At 45.1% G+C, this 25041-nt stretch overlaps 1 protein-coding gene across 1 annotated transcript in view; it reads left to right on the forward strand.

Moving 5' to 3' along the window:
• The first annotated feature begins 1059 nt into the window (after nucleotides 1-1059).
• LOC142296341 (ezrin-like) overlaps nucleotides 1060-25041 on the forward strand; it is a 100567-nt gene continuing 76585 nt past the window's right edge. Inside the window, exons 1-2 of the mRNA XM_075339812.1 lie at nucleotides 1060-1153; nucleotides 6890-6964. Coding sequence (XP_075195927.1) covers nucleotides 6953-6964 — 12 coding nt within the window. The 5' untranslated portion in view covers nucleotides 1060-1153; nucleotides 6890-6952. The remainder of the gene's footprint in view (nucleotides 1154-6889; nucleotides 6965-25041) is intronic.

Genomic DNA, 25041 nt, shown 5'->3' on the forward strand with positions numbered 1-25041 from the left:
GCTGGTACAGGGCAGTCTTCTCAGTCTAGGATCCTGTGTGGTAGTGTGCCTGACCTGTAAGTGCATGGGTATGGCTGGTACAGGGCCAGTCTTCTCAGTCTAGATTCCTGTGTGGTAGTATGGCTGACCTGTAAGTGCATGGGTATGGCTGGTACAGGGCAGTCTTCTCAGTCTAGATTCCTGTGTGGTAGTATGGCTGACCTGTTAGTATATGGGTATGGCTGGTACAGGGCAGTCTTCTCAGTCTAGATTCCTGTGTGGTAGTGTGCCTGACCTGTAAGTGCATGGGTATGGCTGGTACAGGGCCAGTCTTCTCAGTCTAGATTCCTGTGTGGTAGTATGGCTGACCTGTAAGTGCATGGGTATGGCTGGTACAGGGCAGTCTTCTCAGTCTAGATTCCTGTGTGGTAGTATGGCTGACCTGTTAGTATATGGGTATGGCTGGTACAGGGCAGTCTTCTCAGTCTAGATTCCTGTGTGGTAGTATGGCTGACCTGTTAGTATATGGGTATGGCTGGTACAGGGCAGTCTTCTCAGTCTAGATTCCTGTGTGGTAGTGTGCCTGACCTGTAAGTGCTTGGGTATGGCTGGTACAGGGCAGTCTTCTCAGTCTAGATTCCTGTGTGGTAGTGTGGCTGACCTGTTAGTATATGGGTATGGCTGGTACAGGGCAGTCTTGTCAGTCTAGATTCCTGTGTGGTAGTGTGGCTGACCTGTTAGTATATGGGTATGGCTGGTAGAGGGACAGTCTTCTCAGTCTGTTCTCCATACAAGTACAGCTCCTTCAGCAGGTTATATTATGTGGCAGTATTGGTATAGACAATAAATAAATAATAAATGTACAAGGAGTTCCTGGCTACAGAATAGTGGAGGGCATGGGTGTAACAGGTGGGTCCTGTTCTCAGCCTGTGGCAGTGCCCTCTGGGCGCCAGGGCACTGTACTGCGGCCAGCTGATGGCGGGTCTCTGGGCTTCTCCTATGGTGACGTGCAGCACTGGAGGGAGAGGCAGGTAGAGCCACACCAGGTCGCAGGCGAGGGAGTGGCGGCCGGGAGGGAGGGACCTGCCGCACTAACTTTGCCACTCAGCAGCCATATTGCAGTACAGGAGCACCCGGGGAGAGCAGGGCACCTCGGGCAGTGACTGGCGCTGGGGTGAGTTTCTGCGCTACAAGATTTCTCTCCTTTATTTTCAGTACGGAGGAGCCGGTGTCGGCAGGTGGCTCCAGGAGTACGGAGCTGTTACTGAGTGCCAGCAGCCTCAGGGGCGCAGTTCCCTCATGCACTAGAGCTGCTGGGTGAAGCACCTGTTGTGGAGAGCCCACCGGTATGGCGAGCACTCGCTCTGTGCTGAGGGAACGTCGCTCTGTAGGGAGTAGTCACACTTCTTCGGGTGTTCTGACCTGTATGGAAAGTAGTCACCCTGTGTAAAAAGTACTGACCCAGCATGGGGGCACTGACCTTGTGTGGAGGGTAGAGGCTATATGGAGGGTGCTGACCCTGTGTGAAAAGTACTGGCCCAGCATGTGGAGCACTGACCCTGTGAGGAGGGTAGAGGCTATATGGAGGGTGCTGACCCTGTGTGAAAAGTACTGGCCCAGCATGTGGAGCACTGACCCTGTGAGGAGGGTAGAGGCTATATGGAGGGTACTGACCCTGTGTGAAAAGTACTGGCCCAGCATGTGGAGCACTGACCCTGTGAGGAGGGTAGAGGCTATATGGAGGGTGCTGACCCTGTGTGAAAAGTACTGGCCCAGCATGTGGAGCACTGACCCTGTGAGGAGGGTAGAGGCTATATGGAGGGTGCTGACCCTGTGTGAAAAGTACTGGCCCAGCATGTGGAGCACTGACCCTGTGAGGAGGGTAGAGGCTATATGGAGGGTACTGACCCTGTGTGAAAAGTACTGGCCCAGCATGTGGAGCACTGACCCTGTGAGGAGGGTAGAGGCTATATGGAGGGTGCTGACCCTGTGTGAAAAGTACTGGCCCAGCATGTGGAGCACTGACCCTGTGAGGAGGGTAGAGGCTATATGGAGGGTGCTGACCCTGTGTGAGAAGTACTGGCCCAGCATGTGGAGCACTGACCCTGTGTGGAGGGTAGAGGCTATATGGAGGGTGCTGACCCTGTGTGAAAAGTACTGACCCAGCATGGGGGCACTGACCTTGTGTGGAGGGTAGAGGCTATATGGAGGGTGCTGACCCTGTGTGAAAAGTACTGGCCCAGCATGTGGAGGACTGACCCTGTGTGGAGGGTAGAGGCTATATGGAGGGTGCTGACCCTGTGTGAGAAGTACTGGCCCAGCATGTGGAGCACTGACCCTGTGAGGAGGGTAGAGGCTATATGGAGGGTGCTGACCCTGTGTGAAAAGTACTGACCCAGCATGGGGGCACTGACCTTGTGTGGAGGGTAGAGGCTATATGGAGGGTGCTCACCCTGTGTGAAAAGTACTGGCCCAGCATGTGGAGGACTGACCCTGTGTGGAGGGTAGAGGCTATATGGAGGGTGCTGACCCTGTGTGAAAAGTACTGACCCAGCATGGGGGCACTGACCTTGTGTGGAGGGTAGAGGCTATATGGAGGGTGCTGACCCTGTGTGAAAAGTACTGGCCCAGCATGTGGAGGACTGACCCTGTGTGGAGGGTAGAGGCTATATGGAGGGTGCTGACCCTGTGTGAAAAGTACTGACCCAGCATGGGGGCACTGACCCTGTGTGGAGGGTAGAGGCTATATGGAGGGTGCTGACCCTGTGTGAAAAGTACTGACCCAGCATGGGGGCACTGACCTTGTGTGGAGGGTAGAGGCTATATGGAGGGTACTGACCCTGTGTGAAAAGTAGTGACCCAGCATGTGGAGCACTGACCCTGTGTGGTGGGTAGAGGCTATATGGAGGGTGCTGACCCTGTGTGAAAAGTACTGGCCCAGCATGTGGAGCACTGACCCTGTGTGGAGGGTACAGAAGCTATATGGAGGGTACTGACTGTGAAAAATACTAACCCTGTGTGGGTAGTAGTCACCTTGTGTGCAAATTACTTTCCCTGTGTTGAGAATACGCATCCTGGATAAAGGGTACTGACTCTGTGGAGGGCACTGACCCTGTGTGGAGAGTAGTGACCCAGCATTGAGCGCTAACCCTGTGTGGAGAATGCTGACCTTCCGTGGGAAGCATTGACCCTGCATGAAGAGTCCCTTTGTGGAGAGTACACACCCTGTGTTGATACTACTGACCCTGTGTGGAGAGTACTGACCCTCTGAAAAATACTGATCACGTGTGGAGAGTACTGACCCTAAATTGGGAGTACTGACCCTCTGAAGAATACTGACCCTAAGTTGGGAGTATGGACCCTCTGGAAAATACTGATCATGTGTGGAGCGTACTGACCCTGTGTTGGGAGTATGAACCCTGTGTTGGGAACACTGACCCTGTGTCGGGGAAGTCTGGACCCTGTGTCGGGGAAGTCTGGACCCTGTGTCGGGGAAGTCTGGACCCTGTGTCGGGGAAGTCTGGACCCTGTGTCGGGGAAGTCTGGACCCTGTGTCGGGGAAGTCTGGACCCTGTGTCGGGGAAGTCTGGACCCTGTGTCGGGGAAGTCTGGACCCTGTGTCGGGGAAGTCTGGACCCTGTGTCGGGGAAGTCTGGACCCTGTGTCGGGGAAGTCTGGACCCTGTGTCGGGGAAGTCTGGACCCTGTGTCGGGGAAGTCTGGACCCTGTGTCGGGGGGGAGCACGGACCCTGTGTCGGGGGGGAGCACGGACCCTGTGTCGGGGGGGAGCACGGACCCTGTGTCGGGGGGGAGCACGGACCCTGTGTCGGGGGGGAGCACGGACCCTGTGTCGGGGGGGAGCACGGACCCTGTGTCGGGGGGGAGCACGGACCCTGTGTCGGGGGGGAGCACGGACCCTGTGTCGGGGGGAGCACGGACCCTGTGTCGGGGGGAGCACGGACCCTGTGTCGGGGGGAGCACGGACCCTGTGTCGGGGGGAGCACGGACCCTGTGTCGGGGGGGAGCACGGACCCTGTGTCAGGAGTACTTTGCATGGCAGTGTGATTCTGTTCCCTGGGACGCACTCATGTAACAAGATGCCTAGCTTGCTTGCCATAGTGCATAACCCAGGTAGGAGAAGAGGACATGTTCTTCTTGTGCACGCAGCATGCCAGGCGTCTGCACCCATTTTATATACTACGAAGGTAGAAAGTAGCAGAACAAGTTAGTCGTCAGACAGGCAGGTAGAGGTGGGGCTGCCGAGTGCCTCCATTACAGAATGCTTCACTTCCATCACAGAGCATTGCCTCACACTGAACTGCCTAAATAGGACTCATTCATATGGCAGCCACATTGAGGCGCATGCCAGTCAGTAAGGCAAGGTGCCAGCACATGGCATCCACCTCTTGACACTAGCTTTGTCATTTACTATAGTGATGTAAGATTTACACCCCCGTAGGACTGGTTAATACCAGGACACCTTAAAAGTACATTTTATTATTTCATGTTAAAACAATCCCTAGACATATACACATAAACAGGACAGACAATCCCAAATCTGCCAACATCCAATGGAACCCCTCTGTAGTCCTAATAGAAAGGAGCAGGCAAATAAATGGGGTAAGTCAAATTATCCCCTAATGAACAAACAATTCATGCTGTATCATGATAAATCCAGTATCGTGAAGGAGTACCAGAAAAATGATAATGGTGCAACCAGGGTATGGCCCAAATTCCCTTCAAAAGGCCCTACCTACCCGCGGAGGTTGGCACCCTAGACCTGGACGCAATGGCGCCCCCGCTCACCAATGACTCACCCTTCTTTCCCTCTACTGATCTCATGTGCAGCTATTCTGGGAGGAGGAGGGAGTGTGGGGAGGTTGCACCAACAAGCTAATCAATAAATGAGGACTCAAACACACATATCAATGATACAGTAGATTTTTCATATTTAAACAGTGTTAAAGTGGACCAGATCAAAAAAGAAGGATCACATTCAATATCAAGGTACAATTTCGGATCCTGAGTGCTAAAAAATTCCCCTAGCACCAATCCAGTAATTATCCAACACGCTTCCAGTTGGACAAATAGTGAAATACATTAATGCCTATTCGGTATATTGCATACAGCTACTGTGTATCATAACTAGATCATACAATAGATGCAATCCCTAAGCTAATAATCAATGCAAACGGAGGCAAAGGCCTCTTAAAGGATCACAAAAATAAGATCATTTGATCCCAGAGCAGTCCTCTTATAAGCTATTAGGGACCATCCACCAGGTTATATCATAAGTAGGCACTTCACAGAAGGCAATTATCATAAATTTTCATAGAAGGCACATTACTATTGTGTATTTCACAAGAATGCAGTGGGGCACCGCCAGAATCAATCAGGTCCAAGTAACCATACAACAAATAAATCTGATGTGAACATAGTACTTATCTCATCCTTGAAGTGCTATGAATGGTGAAAATACACCTGGGTCCAAGTTGACACCTGTAAGAGGGCAAGTTCTAGCTTCTAGTAATAGCTTATAAGAGGACTGCTCTGGGATCAAATGATCTTATTTTTGTGATCCTTTAAGAGGCCTTTGCCTCCGTTTGCATTGATTATTAGCTTAGGGATTGCATCTATTGTATGATCTAGTTATGATACACAGTAGCTGTATGCAATATACCGAATAGGCATTAATGTATTTCACTATTTGTCCAACTGGAAGCGTGTTGGATAATTACTGGATTGGTGCTAGGGGAATTTTTTAGCACTCAGGATCCGAAATTGTACCTTGATATTGAATGTGATCCTTCTTTTTTGATCTGGTCCACTTTAACACTGTTTAAATATGAAAAATCTACTGTATCATTGATATGTGTGTTTGAGTCCTCATTTATTGATTAGCTTGTTGGTGCAACCTCCCCACACTCCCTCCTCCTCCCAGAATAGCTGCACATGAGATCAGTAGAGGGAAAGAAGGGTGAGTCATCGGTGAGCGGGGGCGCCATTGCGTCCAGGTCTAGGGTGCCAACCTCCGCGGGTAGGTAGGGCCTTTTGAAGGGAATTTGGGCCATACCCTGGTTGCACCATTATCATTTTTCTGGTACTCCTTCACGATACTGGATTTATCATGATACAGCATGAATTGTTTGTTCATTAGGGGATAATTTGACTTACCCCATTTATTTGCCTGCTCCTTTCTGTTAGGACTACAGAGGGGTTCCATTGGATGTTGGCAGATTTGGGATTGTCTGTCCTGTTTATGTGTATATGTCTAGGGATTGTTTTAACATGAAATAATAAAATGTACTTTTAAGGGTTTTTTTTCTTTGGTCAATAATTGTGAGTACACCCTTTACATAAATTCTTCTGGTCTTTGGCTAATACCAGGACACCCCATCATTTGACTGGGCAGCCTCCAGGGAGTTATTCCTTAATGTTTTCAAATATCTCTATTATTTTGGAAACATTTAGATGCCTGCCAAGTGGAAGGTGGCAAAAGGGGGTATATGTTGATATGATGCAGGTTGGCACCAATATTACCTGGGGCTTTGCATCTCCAAATTTGCCAGAGGCTTTGAAAATCTTCTCTGCCCTTTGGGTGCTAATTAAGTACGGAATATAGTATGATTCCTAATTAGGAGCTGGTGTCCATCAGATGCTGAGGAGATGTGGAGAGCTACGATCCGGAATATGCTCAGCATTATGGGTGTGGTGACAATGGCCTTTCTGCCACTGGGTGAGGCACGCTCCTTCATAGTGACTTGTGTTACTTATGATTCATAGACCTTACCACAAAACCTTAAATGAGCTGTTTCCCATAATAATCCTCACATCCTGTAAGGCTGGATACCGCACGTGTCATCACTTCAAAATCTTCTAAGTCTAGTCCCTTTTTCCTTTTTTGTTTTAGGTGAAATATTGGTCCTGAGATCTCAAATTTTCTAATTGGCAAAACTTTGAAACAGAACCAACCATGCCGAAACCGGTAAGTCTCCAGGATGTCTTCTAATTTATTTATTTTTTTACCCAGTAAAATATTAAGTTGTGTTATGTTGGATGTTTCTACCTTCTTAAAGGCGTTCTCCACCTCTTCAGCTGCTTCCATTGTTTGAATGTAGGTAAATTACGCAGCCTATGTTAGGGCTACAGAGATGACGGTGTTTTCATTGAGAGAGGGTCTCCTTCATCTGGTATCTTTTACTGTTGTTCATTTTTTAAGGGTTACTAATATTCGAGTGGATATGGGATGCTTAGGATTGCAGAGCTTCTTAGCTCTGCCTCAAACCACAGTTTTTTGTGTAACAAATTGGTGCAGTCAAAAACAAATTAGGAAGATTAAAACAATCTGATTGTCATGAAATCAATTAGTGAATTTGTATGGAATGATCCTTTTAGCTTTTATGACATAAGGAAGAATGGGGAAGTGAAGGAGGCTTGTGATCGGCTGCGCTTGGCTCAGGTGCTAAATGGACTTCCTCATTCTGCAGTGTCATTGATGGATGGACAGCGCTCTCCTCTAGTGGATACCTTCAAAACCATGACCGGAAAGGAAGAACACTATAACTTTGTTTTTGGATAACCTTTCTGACTTGCTATAATATCACAGATGTTGTTTATAATACTTTACATTATTCGCATTGGAGAGACAATGTTACCTTCCGACTTGGTACATCTTGGGACTTGTAACGAGATTGGTGTGAAGGTGGTTGTCACAAAATATGACATATCGCTAGTTACTGGTGACACCCTCATATTCTGGGAGTATTTTTTTGGAAGGTATAGGTAGGGAGTATTCCTCAACATATGCGATATACGTTTCCAATAGCCATACATTAGCATCCGTTGGTCATTGCTCCTAATATTTTGCAGTAAGGGTATGTTCACACGTTGTATATTTTCATATGTTTACGCTGCGCTTTGCACTGCAGCGTAAACGCATGTGTTCTGCGTCCCCAGCACAATCTATGAAGATTGTGCAAATTCCATCCGCACGTTGCGTTTTAGAACGCAGTGATTTGCATGCTGAAATTTGTTGCTGAATCGCTGCGTTCTAAGAAGCAACATGTCACTTATTTTGTGCGCTTTGGATGCTACTCCCACTCTGTCTATGGGAGAGGCAGCATCCAGAGCACATGAATTTTGCATCAATTCGACAGTCACAATACATGCGATTTGAAACTTGCATGTGTTGCCAAATCGCGCAACGTGCGCACATAGCCTAACACTTTTTCTCAACAGTAGAAAAAAAATAGGTATATCTTTGCATACCACTTGAATGTGACAAAAAGGACACCCCCTTGTCCTCTGCTGAGTAAATGGGAGTCAGTGGATACTACAATCAAAATTAGTGTCTTAGGGCTGATATTTCTGTAATGTATATGGCATTTACAGTGTAAGATAATTGTGAATGAACGTTGTTTAAAAAACTTGTTTCGCAATTATCCTGCAGTGTAAACAGGGTGCTGATCACCCGTTGAACAAGCAAAAGATCATCCTGTATAATCAGGACTCTCACTGCCAAGAACTATGACATTCTATAAAGGATCTAGTATAGATTGCTCAGTGTGCATCTTGTATAATCACGACTCTCACTGCCAAGAACTATGACATTCTATAAAGGATCTAGTATAGATTGCTCAGTGTGCATCTTGTATAATCACGACTCTCACTGCCAAGAACTATGACATTCTATAAAGGATCTAGTATAGATCGCTCCGTGTGCATCGTTTCATTTGGTCTGGCTGTAACAACAGGCATTTAAACGACCGCTGAAAGAGCAAAAGATAATCGTTCTCAGTGGTGCATCATCCTGTATAATCAGGGCTCCCACTGCCAAGAACTGACATTCTATAAATGATCTAGTATAGATCACTCAGTGTGCATCGTTTAGTTTGGTCTGACTGCGTCAACAGGTATTAAAATGACCTCCGATCAGTAAAAGTTCACCGATCAGTTGTATATGTTGCCAGTTAGTTCATGTACTGAAGAAAGCCTGGTAACCTCGAGATCATATTTTTACCCATTACCCATGTACAGTGAAATGGCGAGGTTCACGTTTGATTATTTTTCTTTCAGTCCCATTTGTATGTGCTCATAATGTTTCTTTTGAGGGCATTACACACATACAATGAGTACTGAGATATAACTCATTTTCTCAACAATAGATGTAACTGGTGGCCTGAATGTTATCAGGATTTGCAAGCTTACACAATGCACCTGTCATCAAAATAAGAGTTACGATTGCATGCTGACCAATGTAGAATGTGTGTTTGTTCGCGTAACTAAAGGCTTTTAGACAATGACACAGTTCTGCAATTACATTTGGTCACAAGACTTAGCAATAAAAAGTCATGTTCTAGTACTGGCTCTGAATCTAGTAACAGAGGATACTGTGCCAAGTTGTTGGCCCTTTGTTTTCCTGGCCTTACTCTAAGTAAGACTCAATATTAAAGTATATATACATACACATGTGTGTGTTTTTTAGTGATGAGCGAGCACTAAAGTGTTCGAGTGCTCTTTACTCGAATCGAGCAGGTTGAACGCTCGGACTGGCTCGACTCAAGTAACGAGTCCAATTTTAGTCAATTATTGGGCAGTCATACCATGTAATGTAGTCAGTACACAGGTGGAATAACAGTGTACATTTGCTGTGCCCTCTAAATAACTCAACACACAGCCATTAATATCAAAACTACTGTCTACAAAAGTGAGTACACCCCTAGGTAAAGATTGCCAAATTGTACACAGTGTCAGTATTGTGTGTCGCCACTATTATTTTTCAAGCACTTAACTCTCTTGGCCATGGAGTTCACTAAAGCTTCACTGAAGCCACTGGAATCCTCTTTCACTCCACCATAACGACATCATGGAGCTGGTGAATTTTAGAGACCTTCTGTTGAGGATGCCTGACAGATGTTCATTAGGGTTTAGGTCTGGAGACCTGCTTGGCCTCTCAAGAAACTTTACCCTCATTATCTTTAGCAAGGCATTGGTCGTTTTTGAGGTGTGTTTGGGGACGTTATCATGTTTAAATATTGCTCTGAGGCCAAATTTCGAAAGGGAGGGGACCATGCTCTGAATCAGTATGTCACAGTACATGTTGGTATTCATGGTTCCCTCAATAATCTGTAGCTCCCCTTAGCCTGTTGCACTCATGTAGCCCCATGACATTCTCACCACCATGGTTGACTGTAGGTAAGACACACTTGTCTGTATTCCTCATCTGGTTGCCGGCTCACACGTCGGACACCATCTGAATCAAATAAGTTTCTTAGTCTTATCAAACCGCAAGACCTGATTCCAGTAATCCATGTTCTTAGCCTGCTTGCCTTCAGCAAACTGTTTACAGTCTTTGTTGTGCATCATCTTTAGAAGAGGCTTCCTTCTGGGATGACGGCTGTGCATACCAATTTGATGCATTGTGCAACATATGGTCTGAGCACTAACAGGCTGACCCCCCTCCCCATTCCTTTTACTTCTGCGGTTATGCTGGCAGCACTCGTGCATCTATTTTGAAATGACAAACTCTGCATATGACGCTGAGCACGTGCACTCAGCTTCTTTGATCGACCATGGTGAGGCCTGTTCTGAATGGATCCTTTCTTGTTAAACTTCTGTATGGTCTTAATCACCGTGCTGCAGATCAATTTCCGGGTGTGGCCATCTTCTTCGAGCCTAGGCCATCTTTATGTAGAGCAGCAATTCTTTTTTTTCAGATCCTCAGACATTTCTTTGCCATAAGGTGCCATGTTGAACTTCCAGTGACCAGTATGAGTGTGTGTGAGCAATAATATCAAATACACCTGCTCCCCATTCACACCTGAGACTTTGCAAGACTGAGTCACATGACACACAACTGAGGAAGGAGGCAGACCGTCTCCATAACATGTACCGGTATTACTGTTATGTTTTTTTACTCACAGTATAATTGTTTTATTCTAGTTTTCTGATATTTTTTTTTCTGGTTTACTCCTGACTTGTAGGTTCATTTTTTCTGATCTGTGCGTGACGACAGGGAGGGAACTTGACTAATTAGGCACAATTTGGCCATTTTCACTTAGGGGTGTACTCATTCTTGTTGCCAGCGGTTTTGACATTAATGGCTGTGTTCAGTTATTTAGAGAGCGCACCAAGTTTACACTGTTGGGGTATATGCGCACGTTGCGTTCTGACGTGACAAATAAAACTAAGCGTTTTTGTCATTGCATGTGTGTTTCAAAACGCAGCCAAAACGTTGCGTTTTGGATGTATTTTTAATGCATTTTGAATGCAGAATTGATGCGTTCTGGATGCTTGATCTCCCATAGACAGAGGGAAAAGCATCCAAAACGCACAAAAGAAGTGACATGTTGCTTTTTAGAACGCATCGATTTTGTAAAAAATTTGGCATCCAAAACGCTGCATTTCAAAATGCAACGTGTGCATGGAATTTGCTAAATTCTCATAGACTTTGCTGGGGAAGCAGAACGCATGAGTTTACGCTGCAGTTCAAAACGCTGCGTCAACGCATGTAAATATGCAACGTGCACACACAGCCTTACATAAGCTGTACACTGACTACTTTGATAAAATGTAAAGTGTCATATCTTCAGTGTTGTCCCATGAAAGTCTAGAATAAAATACAGTAATTGCAAAAATGTGAGGGGTGTATGCACGTTTAAAAATAAATAAATAAAATATATATATATATTATATATATAATATAACAGTCACTTTCTTACTAGTAAACCTACACTGGACAGATCTTTGACGTAGATGGGAGCTGATCTGTAGTACCTGACCTGAGAATGGCCTCCACACTTTTCTGGTGTCCCAGCTCTCCAAATTTCCGCTTGCCGCTGGCCATGCAAGCAGATGAACTAATGGCATTGTCAGTTTGCAGATCTCAATTGATCTGATTGGTCACAAATATCTAAATATAGGTTATCACAGTCCTGGACATCTTATTTAGGGATTTATTGTGTTATCACAGGAAAGCTTGTTCTTATGAATGTTTGGTCCCGATCATTGCCCATTGTAAACCTGCCTGGGCCTCACTGTGTCTTTTTGATTTTAGCCATGAAGGCCTGCTGCAGTCCACCATTGCATACTATTGCTTTGGACTTCTGCTGTAGCTAAATAGATGAAATCAGTAATGCTACAAAAAGCTGCAGGGCTAAGCATGAAACAATAAAACGCTTGTTTCTCATTGATTGCATCTTCCATGCAGTCATCGAGAATTTGGTTTGTCAACAGCACATCTTCTCCGGTTAGCTGGGAATGTATTTCCGACAATTAGTGTAAGCGTATGTGAAAACAACTGCGCCAATGCTTCTTCATACAAAACCCTCACAATGGTTACATGTTAAACAAGTAACGGTAGACTTGCTGTAACCCCGATCAGCGCTCGGTGAAGGCAATTTATTTGCATTTTTGAGAAGACCCTTCTCAAGTTCTGACTTCCAGCTTTTCTGAATGAGAAGGTGTGGCTCAGAATTCACAATCTACCAAAGCTCTTTCATTTTTTTTCCCTTTCCTTTTTTAATGTATGAATTTTGTGTTCATGGCTCACACTAGTAATGAATGTGTAAATGTAGCCATTCCGTATTTTGATGCTTGGTTGTTGCTGTTACCCTTTCTTAAGCGAACTTAGCTAAGAGTGGCAGCACCTGGGGAAAAAGAAATAGACTAAAGAAGATATACAGCAAGTGTCTGCAAACTCTTAGAATAGGTCTCTTTATGTAGAAATGAGAGAACCTGTGTTTTCTAATGTCACATTTTCCAGGTTACATCGTAGCAAAACGGCTTACTGCTAACAAAGGGATACATGTTTTGATCTTAGGAGAGACAGTAGTTAATAGGATTAAGCATGGTTGCTAGGGGCTTGACAGAATGCAGTCAAAGGCTGGTCTGTGTCTGAGTGCTGTTTTAATACCCGTGTTGTCATGTCTGATCAGCAGGACATTGGAGTCTAATTAATACAAGCAAAAAACCCCACAAATAATCACAACATAGTGTAGTACAGAAAATGCTGCCATAAGTGGATCTGTCACTAGAATCACAATATAAACTGTTTACATTATCCACCAGATCGAGATATGATAATATAATGATCTTTAAAGGTCCAGTCACACTAAGCAACTTACCAGCGATCCCAACAACGATAGGGATCGCTGGTAAGTTGCTAGGAGGTTGCTGGTGAGCTGTCACACTGCGACGCTCCAGCGATCCCACCAGCAACCTGACCTGGCAGGGATCGCTGGAGCGTGGCTACACGAGTTGCTGGTGAGCTCACCAGCAACCAGTGTCCAGCCACACGTGCAGAGAGCAGGGAGCAGCGCACACTGAGCGCTGGCTCCTTGCTCTCCTAGTTACAGCACACATCGGGTTAATTAACCCGATGTGTCCTGCAGCTACATGTTTACAGAGCAGGAGCCGGCACTGACAGTGAGAGCGGCTGAGGCTGGTATCAAAGGTAAATATCGGGTAACCAAGGACAGGGCTTCTTGGTTACCCGATGTTTACATTGGTTACCAGCCTCTGCAGAAGCCGGCTCCTGCTGCCTGCACATTTAGTTGTTGCTGTCTCGCTGTCACACACAGCGATCTGTGCTTCACAGCAGGACAGCAACAACTAAAAAATGGCCCAGGACATTCAGCAACAACCAACGACCTCACAGCAGGGGCCAGGTTGTTGCTGGATGTCACACACAGCAACATCGCTAGCAACGTCACAAAAGTTGTTCGTTAGCAGCGATGTTGCTAGCGATGTTGCTTAGTGTGACGGGGCCTTAATTCTATACCGCCAACATATTCCACAGCGCATTACAATTCAGAGGTTTACAGTTAGGTCCAGAAATATTTGGACAGTGACACAAGTTTTGTTATTTTAGCTGTTTACAAAAACATGTTCAGAAATACAATTATATATATAATATGGGCTGAAAGTGCACACTCCCAGCTACAATATGAGTTTTCACATCCAAATCGGAGAAAGGGTTTAGGAATTATAGCTCTGTAATGCATAGCCTCCTCTTTTTCAAGGGACCAAAAGTAATTGGACAAGGGACTCTAAGGGCTGCAATTAACTCTGAAGGCATCTCCTTCGTTAACCTGTAATCAATGAAGTAGTTAAAAGGTCTGGGGTTGATTACAGGTGTGTGGTTTTGCATTTGGAAGCTGTTGCTGTGACCAGACAACATGCGGTCTAAGGAACTCTCAATTGAGGTGAAGCAGAACATCCTGAGGCTGAAAAAAAAGAAAAAATCCATCAGAGAGATAGCAGACATGCTTGGAGTAGCAAAATCAACAGTCGGGTACATTCTGAGAAAAAAGGAATTGACTGGTGAGCTTGGGAACTCAAAATGGCCTGGGCGTCCACGGATGACAACAGTGGTGGATGATCGCCGCATACTTTCTTTGGTGAAGAAGAACCCATTCACAACATCAACTGAAGTCCAGAACACTCTCAGTGAAGTAGTTGTATCTGTCTCTAAGTCAACAGTAAAGAGAAGACTCCATGAAAGTAAATACAAAGGGTTCACATCTAGATGCAAACCATTCATCAATTCCAAAAATAGACAGGCCAGAGTTAAATTTGCTGAAAAACACCTCATGAAGCCAGCTCAGTTCTGGAAGAGTATTCTATGGACAGATGAGACAAAGATCAACCTGTACCAGAATGATGGGAAGAAAAAAGTTTGGAGAAGAAAGGGAACGGCACATGATCCAAGGCACACCACATCCTCTGTAAAACATGGTGGAGGCAACGTGATGGCATGGGCATGCATGGCTTTCAATGGCACTGGGTCACTTGTGTTTATTGATGACATAACAGCAGACAAGAGTAGCTGGATGAATTCTGAAGTGTACCGGGATATACTTTCAGCCCAGATTCAGCCAAATGCCGCAAAGTTGATCGGACGGCGCTTCATAGTACAGATGGACAATGACCCCAAGCATACAGCCAAAGCTACCCAGGAGTTCATGAGTGCAAAAAAGTGGAACATTCTGCAATGGCCAAGTCAATCACCAGATCTTAACCCAATTGAGCATGCATTTCACTTGCTCAAATCCAGACTTAAGACGGAAAGACCCACAATCAAGCAAGACCTGAAGGCTGCGGCTGTAAAGGCCTGGCAAAGCATTAAGAAGGAGGAAACCCAGCGTTTGGTGATGTCCATGGGTTCCAGACTTAAGGCAGTGATTGCCTCCAAAGGATTCGCAACAAAATATTGAAAATAAAAATATTTTATTTGGTTTATTTGTCCAATTACTTTTGACCTCCTAAAATGTGGAGTGTTTGTAAAGAAATGTGTACAATTCCTACAATTTCTATCAGATATTTTTGTTCAAACCTTCAAATTAAACGTTACAATCTGCACTTGAATTCTGTTGTAGAGGTTTCATTTCAAATCCAATGTGGTGGCATGCAGAGCCCAACTCGCGAAAATTGTGTCACTGTCCAAATATTTCTGGACCTAACTGTATATACAAGCATTCATAGGTAACAGATATAGAAAATACAATAATTAAAGCAAAAATAATGAAAACCCTGCCCTGTAGCCTACAATCTACAATGGGGTGAGGTGGAGGGTGACAAGGTACAGGTGCTTATTTACAATGACTGTCCAGCCATCACCAAGAAAAAGGGGATAGATAAAGGCTGTGTGAGCCAGTCACCAGCCAATCTTTGTGATGGTTTTGGGTGCGGTGGAGTGTGACGTAGAGTTATATTCCGATAGGTAGCGGAGGGGATGTGTGTATGAATTCACTTCAATTAGGGAATGTGATAGGCCACCCTAAAAATGTGTTTCTAAGGAGTGTCTGAAGCTGTGCAAATTGTGGTTCATCCTCGTTTCTTGGGGTAGAGCATTCCAGAGAATTGGTTCAGCTCGGAAAGAGTCTTGAAGCCAGGAGTAGAAGGTTTGGATTAGTGTGGATGTTAGTTGAAAGTTGTTTGCGGAGTGTAGAGAACTGGTGGGGTGATAGACAGAGATGAGGGAAAAATATGTAGGGGGGTGCCGCACTGTGGAGCGCTTTGTGGGTGAGAACAAGCAATTTAAATTGAATCGAATGATGGATGGGCAGCCAGTACAATGACTGGCACAGAGCGGAAGCTTCCTGGCTACATCATAAGGGCTCGGTTCCTCTTGCATTTTGCACAGACGAATGCAATCCGATAAAACATCGCATTGCACTCGCACCAGTGTAAAACTATGGGGCAGTGTCCATCTGTGATTCTTTTCTCATGAAATATTGGCATGAGAAATGGATCGCAGCATGTTGCATTTTGCAGCGAATCTCGGCTCACACGCACCCGTTCAAGTCTATGGGTGCGTGTGAAACGGGTGTCATCCAACCACAGTGCGATGTACGCACAGACAGGCTGCGGAGGAGAGGGAGAAAGTGCTCCCTCCCCATGTTCCGCATCTATGATCCGATCGCAAGAATCACATCACAGTTGCATGACCATCAGCTCACACTCGCAACAGAGTGTCATTAGCATATCGCTTCGGATGCTCTCGCAACGGAAACTATGTGCAATTGGGAACCGTTGCCTTAAGGATGGACTGCAGATGAGAAGGCAGGCGTGGATCAGGGCCACAGTGAGGGTTTTTTGTAGTTTCCATGGTGAGAAAGGGGCAGATTCTACAGATGTTCTTCAGGTGCAAGCGATGAGCGGGCGACAGCTTGTATATAGGAGGTGAAGGAGTGCTCGGTGTCAAACAAGACAGCGAGCCTGCGGCCTAGGAGGTATTGTAGTCCCGCATAAAGACAGGGAGCTGTCAGGTTTAGGAAGGTTAGACGGAGGGAATAGAAGTAGTTCAGTTTTGGAGAAGTTCAGTTCAGAGAGCTATTAGACCTGATGAGGGTTGAATTTCAGAGTAAGTACACTGGCCTCATCAGGTGTATGCCTTTTTGTTTTTTTTTAAATCTGTTGACTTATTCGCTTTAAGGATGATTTTTTTATTCTGAACTTTAATCATTTTATTTGTAACGCAGACCTTTTTTGCCTGTTTTTTATTTTAAAGGCTAGGCAATGTAATATTTTATAGAAAAAAAATAGATAAAAGCCCTAAAAGTCAGATGGCAAAAGAACATTTCTAGTCACATTGGATATATGGCTTGTCCAATAGTCATGGGTATAACAGCAAATACAAGCATTTTAAAGTATATCTTGTGTAGCGACAGCTAGTAATGGATAACTGCCTGATCACAGATAGTATGTAAGAATATCTGCAGTCAATAAGTTATGATCATAATAACCTACATGCAGATCTCATAGAAATGAGAAGAAAGGCAATAATAGCATTTTGTGGGTCACAAAAGTAAATATAATAAGCATTAAAAAATGGTGAATGGCATCTGGAGAAATTATCTGGAAAATCCAGATAAATCCGTGGGTTTTCCGCTGCAAAATCCGCGGATACGTTGTCCCGTGGGCACATAGCCTAATAGGTCTTTGGAGTAGCCACTGATTGCTGCGGATAAATCGTCCATATTGTGCTGGTCTGACGTCTCCCAACCTTCAGGTCAGGACTGCAGCCTCTCACAATAGAAAATTAGGTTCTACTACACAGGGAAAATGGCTGATCCCAGGACATAACTGTGTAAGGGTAGACTCGGAGAGGGACTGAGTCATTGCTCAGCTTTCAGGCCCATTTGAGTTTATGTTCTGTATGATGTACTGGCCATGATAAAATAAAAGGTAACTAGTGTCCGAGGCTTTGCGTTATTTCACTTTTTGTTTCACTTTTTCGTGTAAATGGCAAGCAGTGATCCAGACTATTATAATCATGATGTCCCCGACAAACATGGCTTTCATTAGAGAAGAAATGGAAATAGCAGCTGTAATAATGCAGTGATACAGTGATTATAACAGTAACCAACACACCGGTGACACAAGTATTCCATCACTGAGGGCCCATAAATACCGTACATATCTTTCCAAATATCACTGTCTTATCAGTTGTTGTAGTAGTGGACAGGATTCCAAGACGGGGCTTGTTGCTTAGTAGCAAATCAGTTGCTGATTCATTAACTTATAAATGGGAAGAGTGACGCAGATAAACATGAAAGTGACTACATTTATAGATTGTACTTAGTACATGATTCAGTGGGAGTATCGGGATGTGTCCAGCTATTTGTATTGTACTGCATTGATCACACGCCTTAGGTACACAGGAACCAAGTTACCGAAGAATGCGAGGGCAATGTTCAGGGAATGCCAATGGTAAAGTTAATCATAGACTATTTCAGATTGTGGTGTGTGTATATGTAACTGTGCATTACTGCAGACTTTAGGAGCCTTTTAGACCATATGTTGACCTCAATGAATTAATGGGAGCCACCAATAAATATAAGTACACAATGATCAATAATCTCTGCTCTGACATTGGAGAATTCTTGCAGAGCACTCTGTGTGGGATGTGCGGATTCACAAGTCTGCAGTCACATAGGGTGACAGAGTGACTGCAGACTTGGGAATTTAGACCGGACAACCCCTTTAATAGTGCATTACCACACAGCGCGGCTGTCCAGCAGCCAGCCTTCATCACTCATGTCGACATGCGTCAGCATAGACAATCGGAAAACCTGGCTATATACAGTGCCTACAAGTAGTATTCAACCCCCTGCAGATTTAGCAGGTTTGATAAGATGCAAATAAGTTAGAGCCTGCAAACTTCAAACAAGAGCAGGATTTATTAACAGATGCATAAATCTTACAAACCAACAAGTTATGTTGCTCAGTTAAATTTTAATAAATTTTCAACATAAAAGTGTGGGTCAATTATTATTCAACGACTGGGTTTAATATTTTGTGGAATAACCCTTGTTTGCAATTACAGCTAATAATCGTCTTTTATAAGACCTGATCAGGCCGGCACAGGTCTCTGGCGTTATCTTGGCCCACTCCTCTATGCAGATCTTCTCCAAGTTATCTAGGTTCTTTGGGTGTCTCATGTGGACTTTAATCTTGAGCTCCTTCCACAAGTTTTCAATTGGGTTAAGGTCAGGAGACTGACTAGGCCACTGCAACACCTTGATTTTTTTCCCTCTTGAACCAGGCCTTGGTTTTCTTGGCTGTGTGCTTTGGGTCGTTGTCTTGTTGGAAGATGAAATGACGACCCATCTTTAGATCCTTGATGGAGGAGTGGAGGTTCTTGGCCAAAATCTCCAGGTAGGCCGTGCTATCCATCTTCCCATGGATGCGGACCAGATGGCCAGGCCCCTTGGCTGAGAAACAGCCCCACAGCATGATGCTGCCACCACCATGCTTGACTGTAGGGATGGTATTCTTGGGGTCGTATGCAGTGCCATCCAGTCTCCAAACGTCACGTGTGTGGTTGGCACCAAAGATCTCGATCTTGGTCTCATCAGACCAGAGAACCTTGAACCAGTCTGTCTCAGAGTCCTCCAAGTGATCATGAGCAAACTGTAGACAAGCCTTGACATGCCGCTTTGAAAGTAAAGGTACCTTACGGGCTCGTCTGGAACGGAGACTATTGCGGTGGAGTACGTTACTTATGGTATTGACTGAAACCAATGTCCCCACTGCCATGAGATCTTCCCAGAGCTCCTTCCTTGTTGTTCTTGGGTTAGCCTTGACTCTTCGGACAAGCCTGGCCTCGGCACGGGTGGAAACTTTCAAAGGCTGTCCAGGCCGTGGAAGGGTAACAGTAGTTCCATAAGCCTTCCACTTCCGGATGATGCTCCCAACAGTGGAGCCAGGTAGGGCCAACTCCTTGGAAAGGGTTTTGTACCCCTTGCCAGCCTTGTGACCCTCCACGATCTTGTCTCTGATGGCCTTGGAATGCTCCTTTGTCTTTCCCATGTTGACCAAGTATGCGTGCTGTTCACAAGTTTGGGGAGGGTCTTAATTAGTCAGAAAAGGCTGGAAAAAGAGATAATTAATCCAAACATGTGAAGCTCATTGTTCTTTGTGCCTGAAATACTTCTTAATACTTTAGGGGAACCAAACAGAATTCTGGTGGTTTGAGGGGTTGAATAATAAATGACCCTCTGAATAAACTTTTCACAATTTAAAAAAAAAATTAAAAAAGAAATAACATTCTTTTTTGCTGCAGTGCATTTCACACTTCCAGGCTGATCTACAGTCCAAATGTCACAATGCCAAGTTATTTCCGAATGTGTAAACCTGCTAAATCTGCAGGGGGTTGAATACTACTTGTAGGCACTGTATGTACTAGTTAGATTTGCCGATTTCCCATGCGCATGGAATGATTGGTAATAGATCGTTCTGTGTGCATAGACTGTCATTGTTCTCGACTGGGTGTTATGTGCTGCCCGAGAACAGTTAAGATACTACACTACCATTCTGGCATTCTCATACATACCGGTATAGCTAAACATTTTTAGACAGGTGTGGGACTAAAGCTGCAAAATAAGATTGCTTTCAAAACTAGAAATGTTAAATTGTTTATCAATTTAGAAAAATGCAAAGTGAATGGAAAAAAAGAGAAATCTAAGGCTATGTACGCATGTCGCGTTTTTCCACATTTTTGATGCATTTTAAACTGCACTGTGTCAATGACAAACTGCATGTTTTTGTTTCCCCAGAAAAGTCTAAAGCCTAGGTCACACGTAGCGACGCAGCAGCGATCACGACGACGATCTGACCTTATCAGGATCGCTGCTGCGTCGTTACATGGCCGCTGGTGAGCTGTCAAACAGGCAGATCTCACAAACGACCAGTGACCAGCCCCCTGCCAGCAGCAACACGTGGAAGCGATGCTTCGCTTGGTTACCCAATATTTACCTTGGTTACCAGCACACACCGCTTAGCGCTGGCTCCCTGCACTCGTAGCCAGAGTAAACATCGGGTTACTAAGCAAACTGCTTTGCTTATAGTTACCCGATATGTACCTTGGCTTCATGTGCAGGAAGAAGGGAGCCGGCTTCAAGAAGCTGCTGATGCTGGTAACGAAGGTAACTATTGGGTAACCAAGCCTTTGCTTGGTTACCCGATATTTACCTTGGTTACCAGCGTCCGCAGAAGCCGGCTCCCTGCACATTCAGTTCGTTGCTTTCTCGCTGTCACACACAGTGATGTGTGCTTCACAGCAGGAGAGCAACGACCAAAAAATGGTCCAGGACATTCAGCAACAACCGTTGACCTCACATCAGGGGCCAGGTCGTTGCTGGATGTCACACACAGCGACATCGCTAGCAAGGTCGCTGCTACGTCACAGAAAATGGTGACTTGGCAGCGACGTCGTTGTGTGTGACATGACCATAAGAGAAATCAGAATTTCCATCCGCACCTTAGTTTTGTTTGTCAGTGTTTTATTTGTCAAAATCTTTGACAAAAAAACAGCATGTTCATTCTTTTTGCGTTCTTGGCGTGTTTTGTCACACATTGAAATCAATGAGGTGTGTCAAAACGCAAGAAAAATGTTAGCTATGCGTTTGCACTGCGGTTTTGCTGCGTTGTGGTTCCATTTTTGTCAACAATAACGCAGGTCACCACATTGTTCCAGGATAAATTAATTCTCCCTCAGTCTCTCTCCAAGCGCTTCATACTCACTGATCACTGGTGCGGCTGTCACACTGCTCCCGCTGCCTCTCATTCTTCTTCATTAGGCTCATACATATTCACGGCTTCTCCCAACCACCGGCATCTGTGATTGGTTGCAGTCAGACACGCCCCGACGCTGTCTGACTGCAACCAATCACAGACGACGGTGGGCAGGTCTGTATTGTACAATAAAATAAATTATTTAAAAAAAATCGGTGTGCATTTCCCCCAATTTTGATAACCCAGCCAAGATAAAGCCCCACAGCCGGGGGCTGGTATTCTCAGACTGGGGAGGCCTATGGTTATTAGGCTCTCCCCAGCCTAAAAATATCAGCCAGCAGCCACCCGGAATTGTCGCATCCATTAGATATGACAGTCCCAGCACGTTACCCAGCTCTTCCCGATTGCCCTGGTGCAGTGCCAATCGGGGTAATAAGGAGTTCATAACAGCCCATAGCTGCCACTAAGTCCTAGATTACTGACGGCAGGCGTCTGAGACACCCCCCATCATTAATCTGTAAGTGAAAGTAAATAAACACAAACACCCCCAAAAATCCTTTATTTGAAATAAGACAGTCACTTTATTAACCTCTTCACGACCGTTGTCTGTGGCGATCCATGCACATATCAGCTGATTTCACCAGCTGACGTGTCCGTGCCAGATGCAAGCGGAATCCCTTACATCTCGCTGTCAAATTCTGACAGCAAGATGTATCAGCGCGCTGCCATAAGGATAATCTACCCACCCCCATCGGAAGTCACGTGATGTGATCATGGGACTTCCTGTGGTTGCCATGGTAGCACAGGGTCATGTGATGACTCCTTTAGCATTCATGAGTCACTTTCTCTCACTGCTGGCAGAGGGCAGTGTATGAGAGTAAAGCAGCTTTTCTCCAGATCTCAGCTGTGTAGCTGTGATCTGGAGAAATGGAAGAGTGATCAGATTGCTGATCGTTATAGTCCCCTAGAGGACCTAGTAAAATAAAAAAAGTTGAACCTTTTCTAATTTAAAAAAAAAAAAACACCTAAAAGTTCAAATCACACCCCATTCGGCCCATTGAAAATTAAAGGGTTAAAAAATTAAAAAAATATACACATTTGGAATCGCCACGTTCAGAAATGCCCGATCTATCAAAATATAAACTCAATTAATCCAATCGGTAAATAGTGTAGCGGTAAAAAAATTCCAAACGCAAAAATTACGTTTTTTTTTGGTCACCGCAAATTTTCCGCAAAATGCAATAACAGGCGATCAAAATGTAGCATCTGCACAAAAATGGTACCATTAAAAACCTCAGCATGAGACACAAAAACTAAACAGTCACTGAGCCATAGATCCCAAAAAATGAGAACACTACAAGTTTTGGAAAATGGCGCAAAAAGTGAGTCACTTTTTTTGGACATTCTTGTGAATTTTTTTAACCCCTTAGATAAAAGTAAACCTATACATATTTGGTGTCTACAAACTCATACCAACCTGAGAGAGACATCACACCAATGCATCAGTTTTATCATATAGTGAACATGGTGAATAAAATATCCCAAAAACTATAAGTTTTTCCACACTTGAAATTTTTTTGCTATTTTCCAGTATACTATTTGGTAAAACGTATGGTTTCATTTAAAAGTACAGTTTGTCCCGCAGAAAACAAGCCCTTATATGGCAAGATTGACGGAAAAACAAAAATGTTACGGCTCTCGGAAGAAGGGGAGCAAAAAAAACCCTGGAAAATCGCCCTGTGGTGAAGGGGTTAACACCCCTGTAGGTCCGATGCAGTCCACACAAGATCCCACAACGCTTTCAGTACTGCTACATCTGACGCTCACAGTGCGCGCCATAGAACAAGACTGTCTGCTGTAGGCTCCACGCAGCCACATCTGGAGTCCTCCACTCGTGACAGCAAATCACCCGAGTGACTGAAGTGATGTTGCTCCGGTGATTTGCGATCACAGCTGGAGTCCTCCACCTGTGACCGCAAATCAGGCCACGGCTAAAGTGAGCCGCAGGTGGGAGGACTTGCCTGAGGACGTGACCACTGATCGCGCGGCTCACTTCAGTCGCGGTCTGAACCTCACAGCGGTGAACCCGTGACGTTACTGCCACAACACACGCCGTACTGCAGGGCCCGCAACTGTGTTGTCAGGGGTTCACCCGAGTTCATTCTGATCCTGCGGCTCTGCCTGCACTCACAGCGGATAGTCATGCTCTATAACGCTCTCTATAACAGCACAGGAATGTAGCAAAGATGAATAGCCGTGGTACCTCGTCTGGATTACTTTGGACCTGCAGGAGTGTTTGGGGGTTAATAAAGTGGTGAAAGAGGGTGCTTTTTGTATGTTATTCCAAATAAAGAATTTTTGGGGGGATTGTTTATTTATTTTCACTTTCAGATTAGTGATGGGAGGTGTCTCATAGATGCCTGCCATCACTAATCTAGGACATGGTGGCAGCTGTGGGCTGTTATTAACCCCTTATTACCCCAATTGCCACTGCACCAGGGCAACGGGAAGAGCTGGGTCCAGCACCACAATTGGTGCATCTTATGGATGCGCCACTTCTGGGGCGGCTGTGGGCTGCTACTGATCGGCTGGAAAGGGCCACATAACGATGGCCCTTCCCACCCTAATAATATCAGCCCCCAGTTGTCTGCTGTACCTTGGCTGGTTTCAGAAAATGGGGGAACCCCACGTCATTTAAAAAAAAAAAAAAAAAATTAATTTAAAAAATAAGCATTGGATCCCCTCTCTTTTTCATAACCAGCCAAGGTGCAGCAGACAGCTGAGGGTTGCAGCCTGCAGGTACTGCTGGTCCTTTGCTTGATATGAAAAATGAGGGAGACCCAACGTCATTTTTTTTACCCCCCCCCCCCCCCCCAAAAAAAAAAACCAAAACAGCTGTCTAAGCTAGCTATCCCTCTGTCGAGCTGTTCTGTTATTTCTTTGTCTATTCTCTGTTCTTTCTTATTATCTATTCTATATGTTCTTTCTATCTATTTATATGTTCTTTGTATCTCTCTCTGTTCTTTCTATCTATTCTAGCTAACTGTCAATTATCCTATCATATTTTTTTTTCTCCTTTAAAAAACGCATTAACAAAAACGCGGCAAAAATGCATGTGTTTTTACCGCTGGTTTTTTTGTTACACGCAGTGTTTACTATTATCATTGTCAGAGGGTGCAGTTTTGTCAAACCCAAAAATGCATCGGCACACATACCTTAAATCTTATGAATATTTGGTGTGACCCCTCTGCCTTCAAAACAGCATCAATTTTTCTAGGCACATTTGCAAACAGTTTTTGAAGGAACTCGGCAGGGAGGTTTTTCCAAACATCTTAGGGTACCTTCACACTTAGCGATGCAGCAGCGATCCGACCAGCGATCTGACCTGGTCAGGATCGCTGCTGCATCGCTACATGGTTGCTGGTGAGCTGTCAAACAGGCAGATCTCACCAGCGACCAGTGAACAGCCCCCAGCCAGCAGCGACGTGCAAGCGACGCTGCGCTTGCACGGAGCCGCCGTCTGGAAGCTGCGGAGACTGGTAA

Source organism: Anomaloglossus baeobatrachus, chromosome 3 (assembly GCF_048569485.1).
Source record: "Anomaloglossus baeobatrachus isolate aAnoBae1 chromosome 3, aAnoBae1.hap1, whole genome shotgun sequence".
Lineage (NCBI taxonomy): Eukaryota > Metazoa > Chordata > Amphibia > Anura > Aromobatidae > Anomaloglossus > Anomaloglossus baeobatrachus.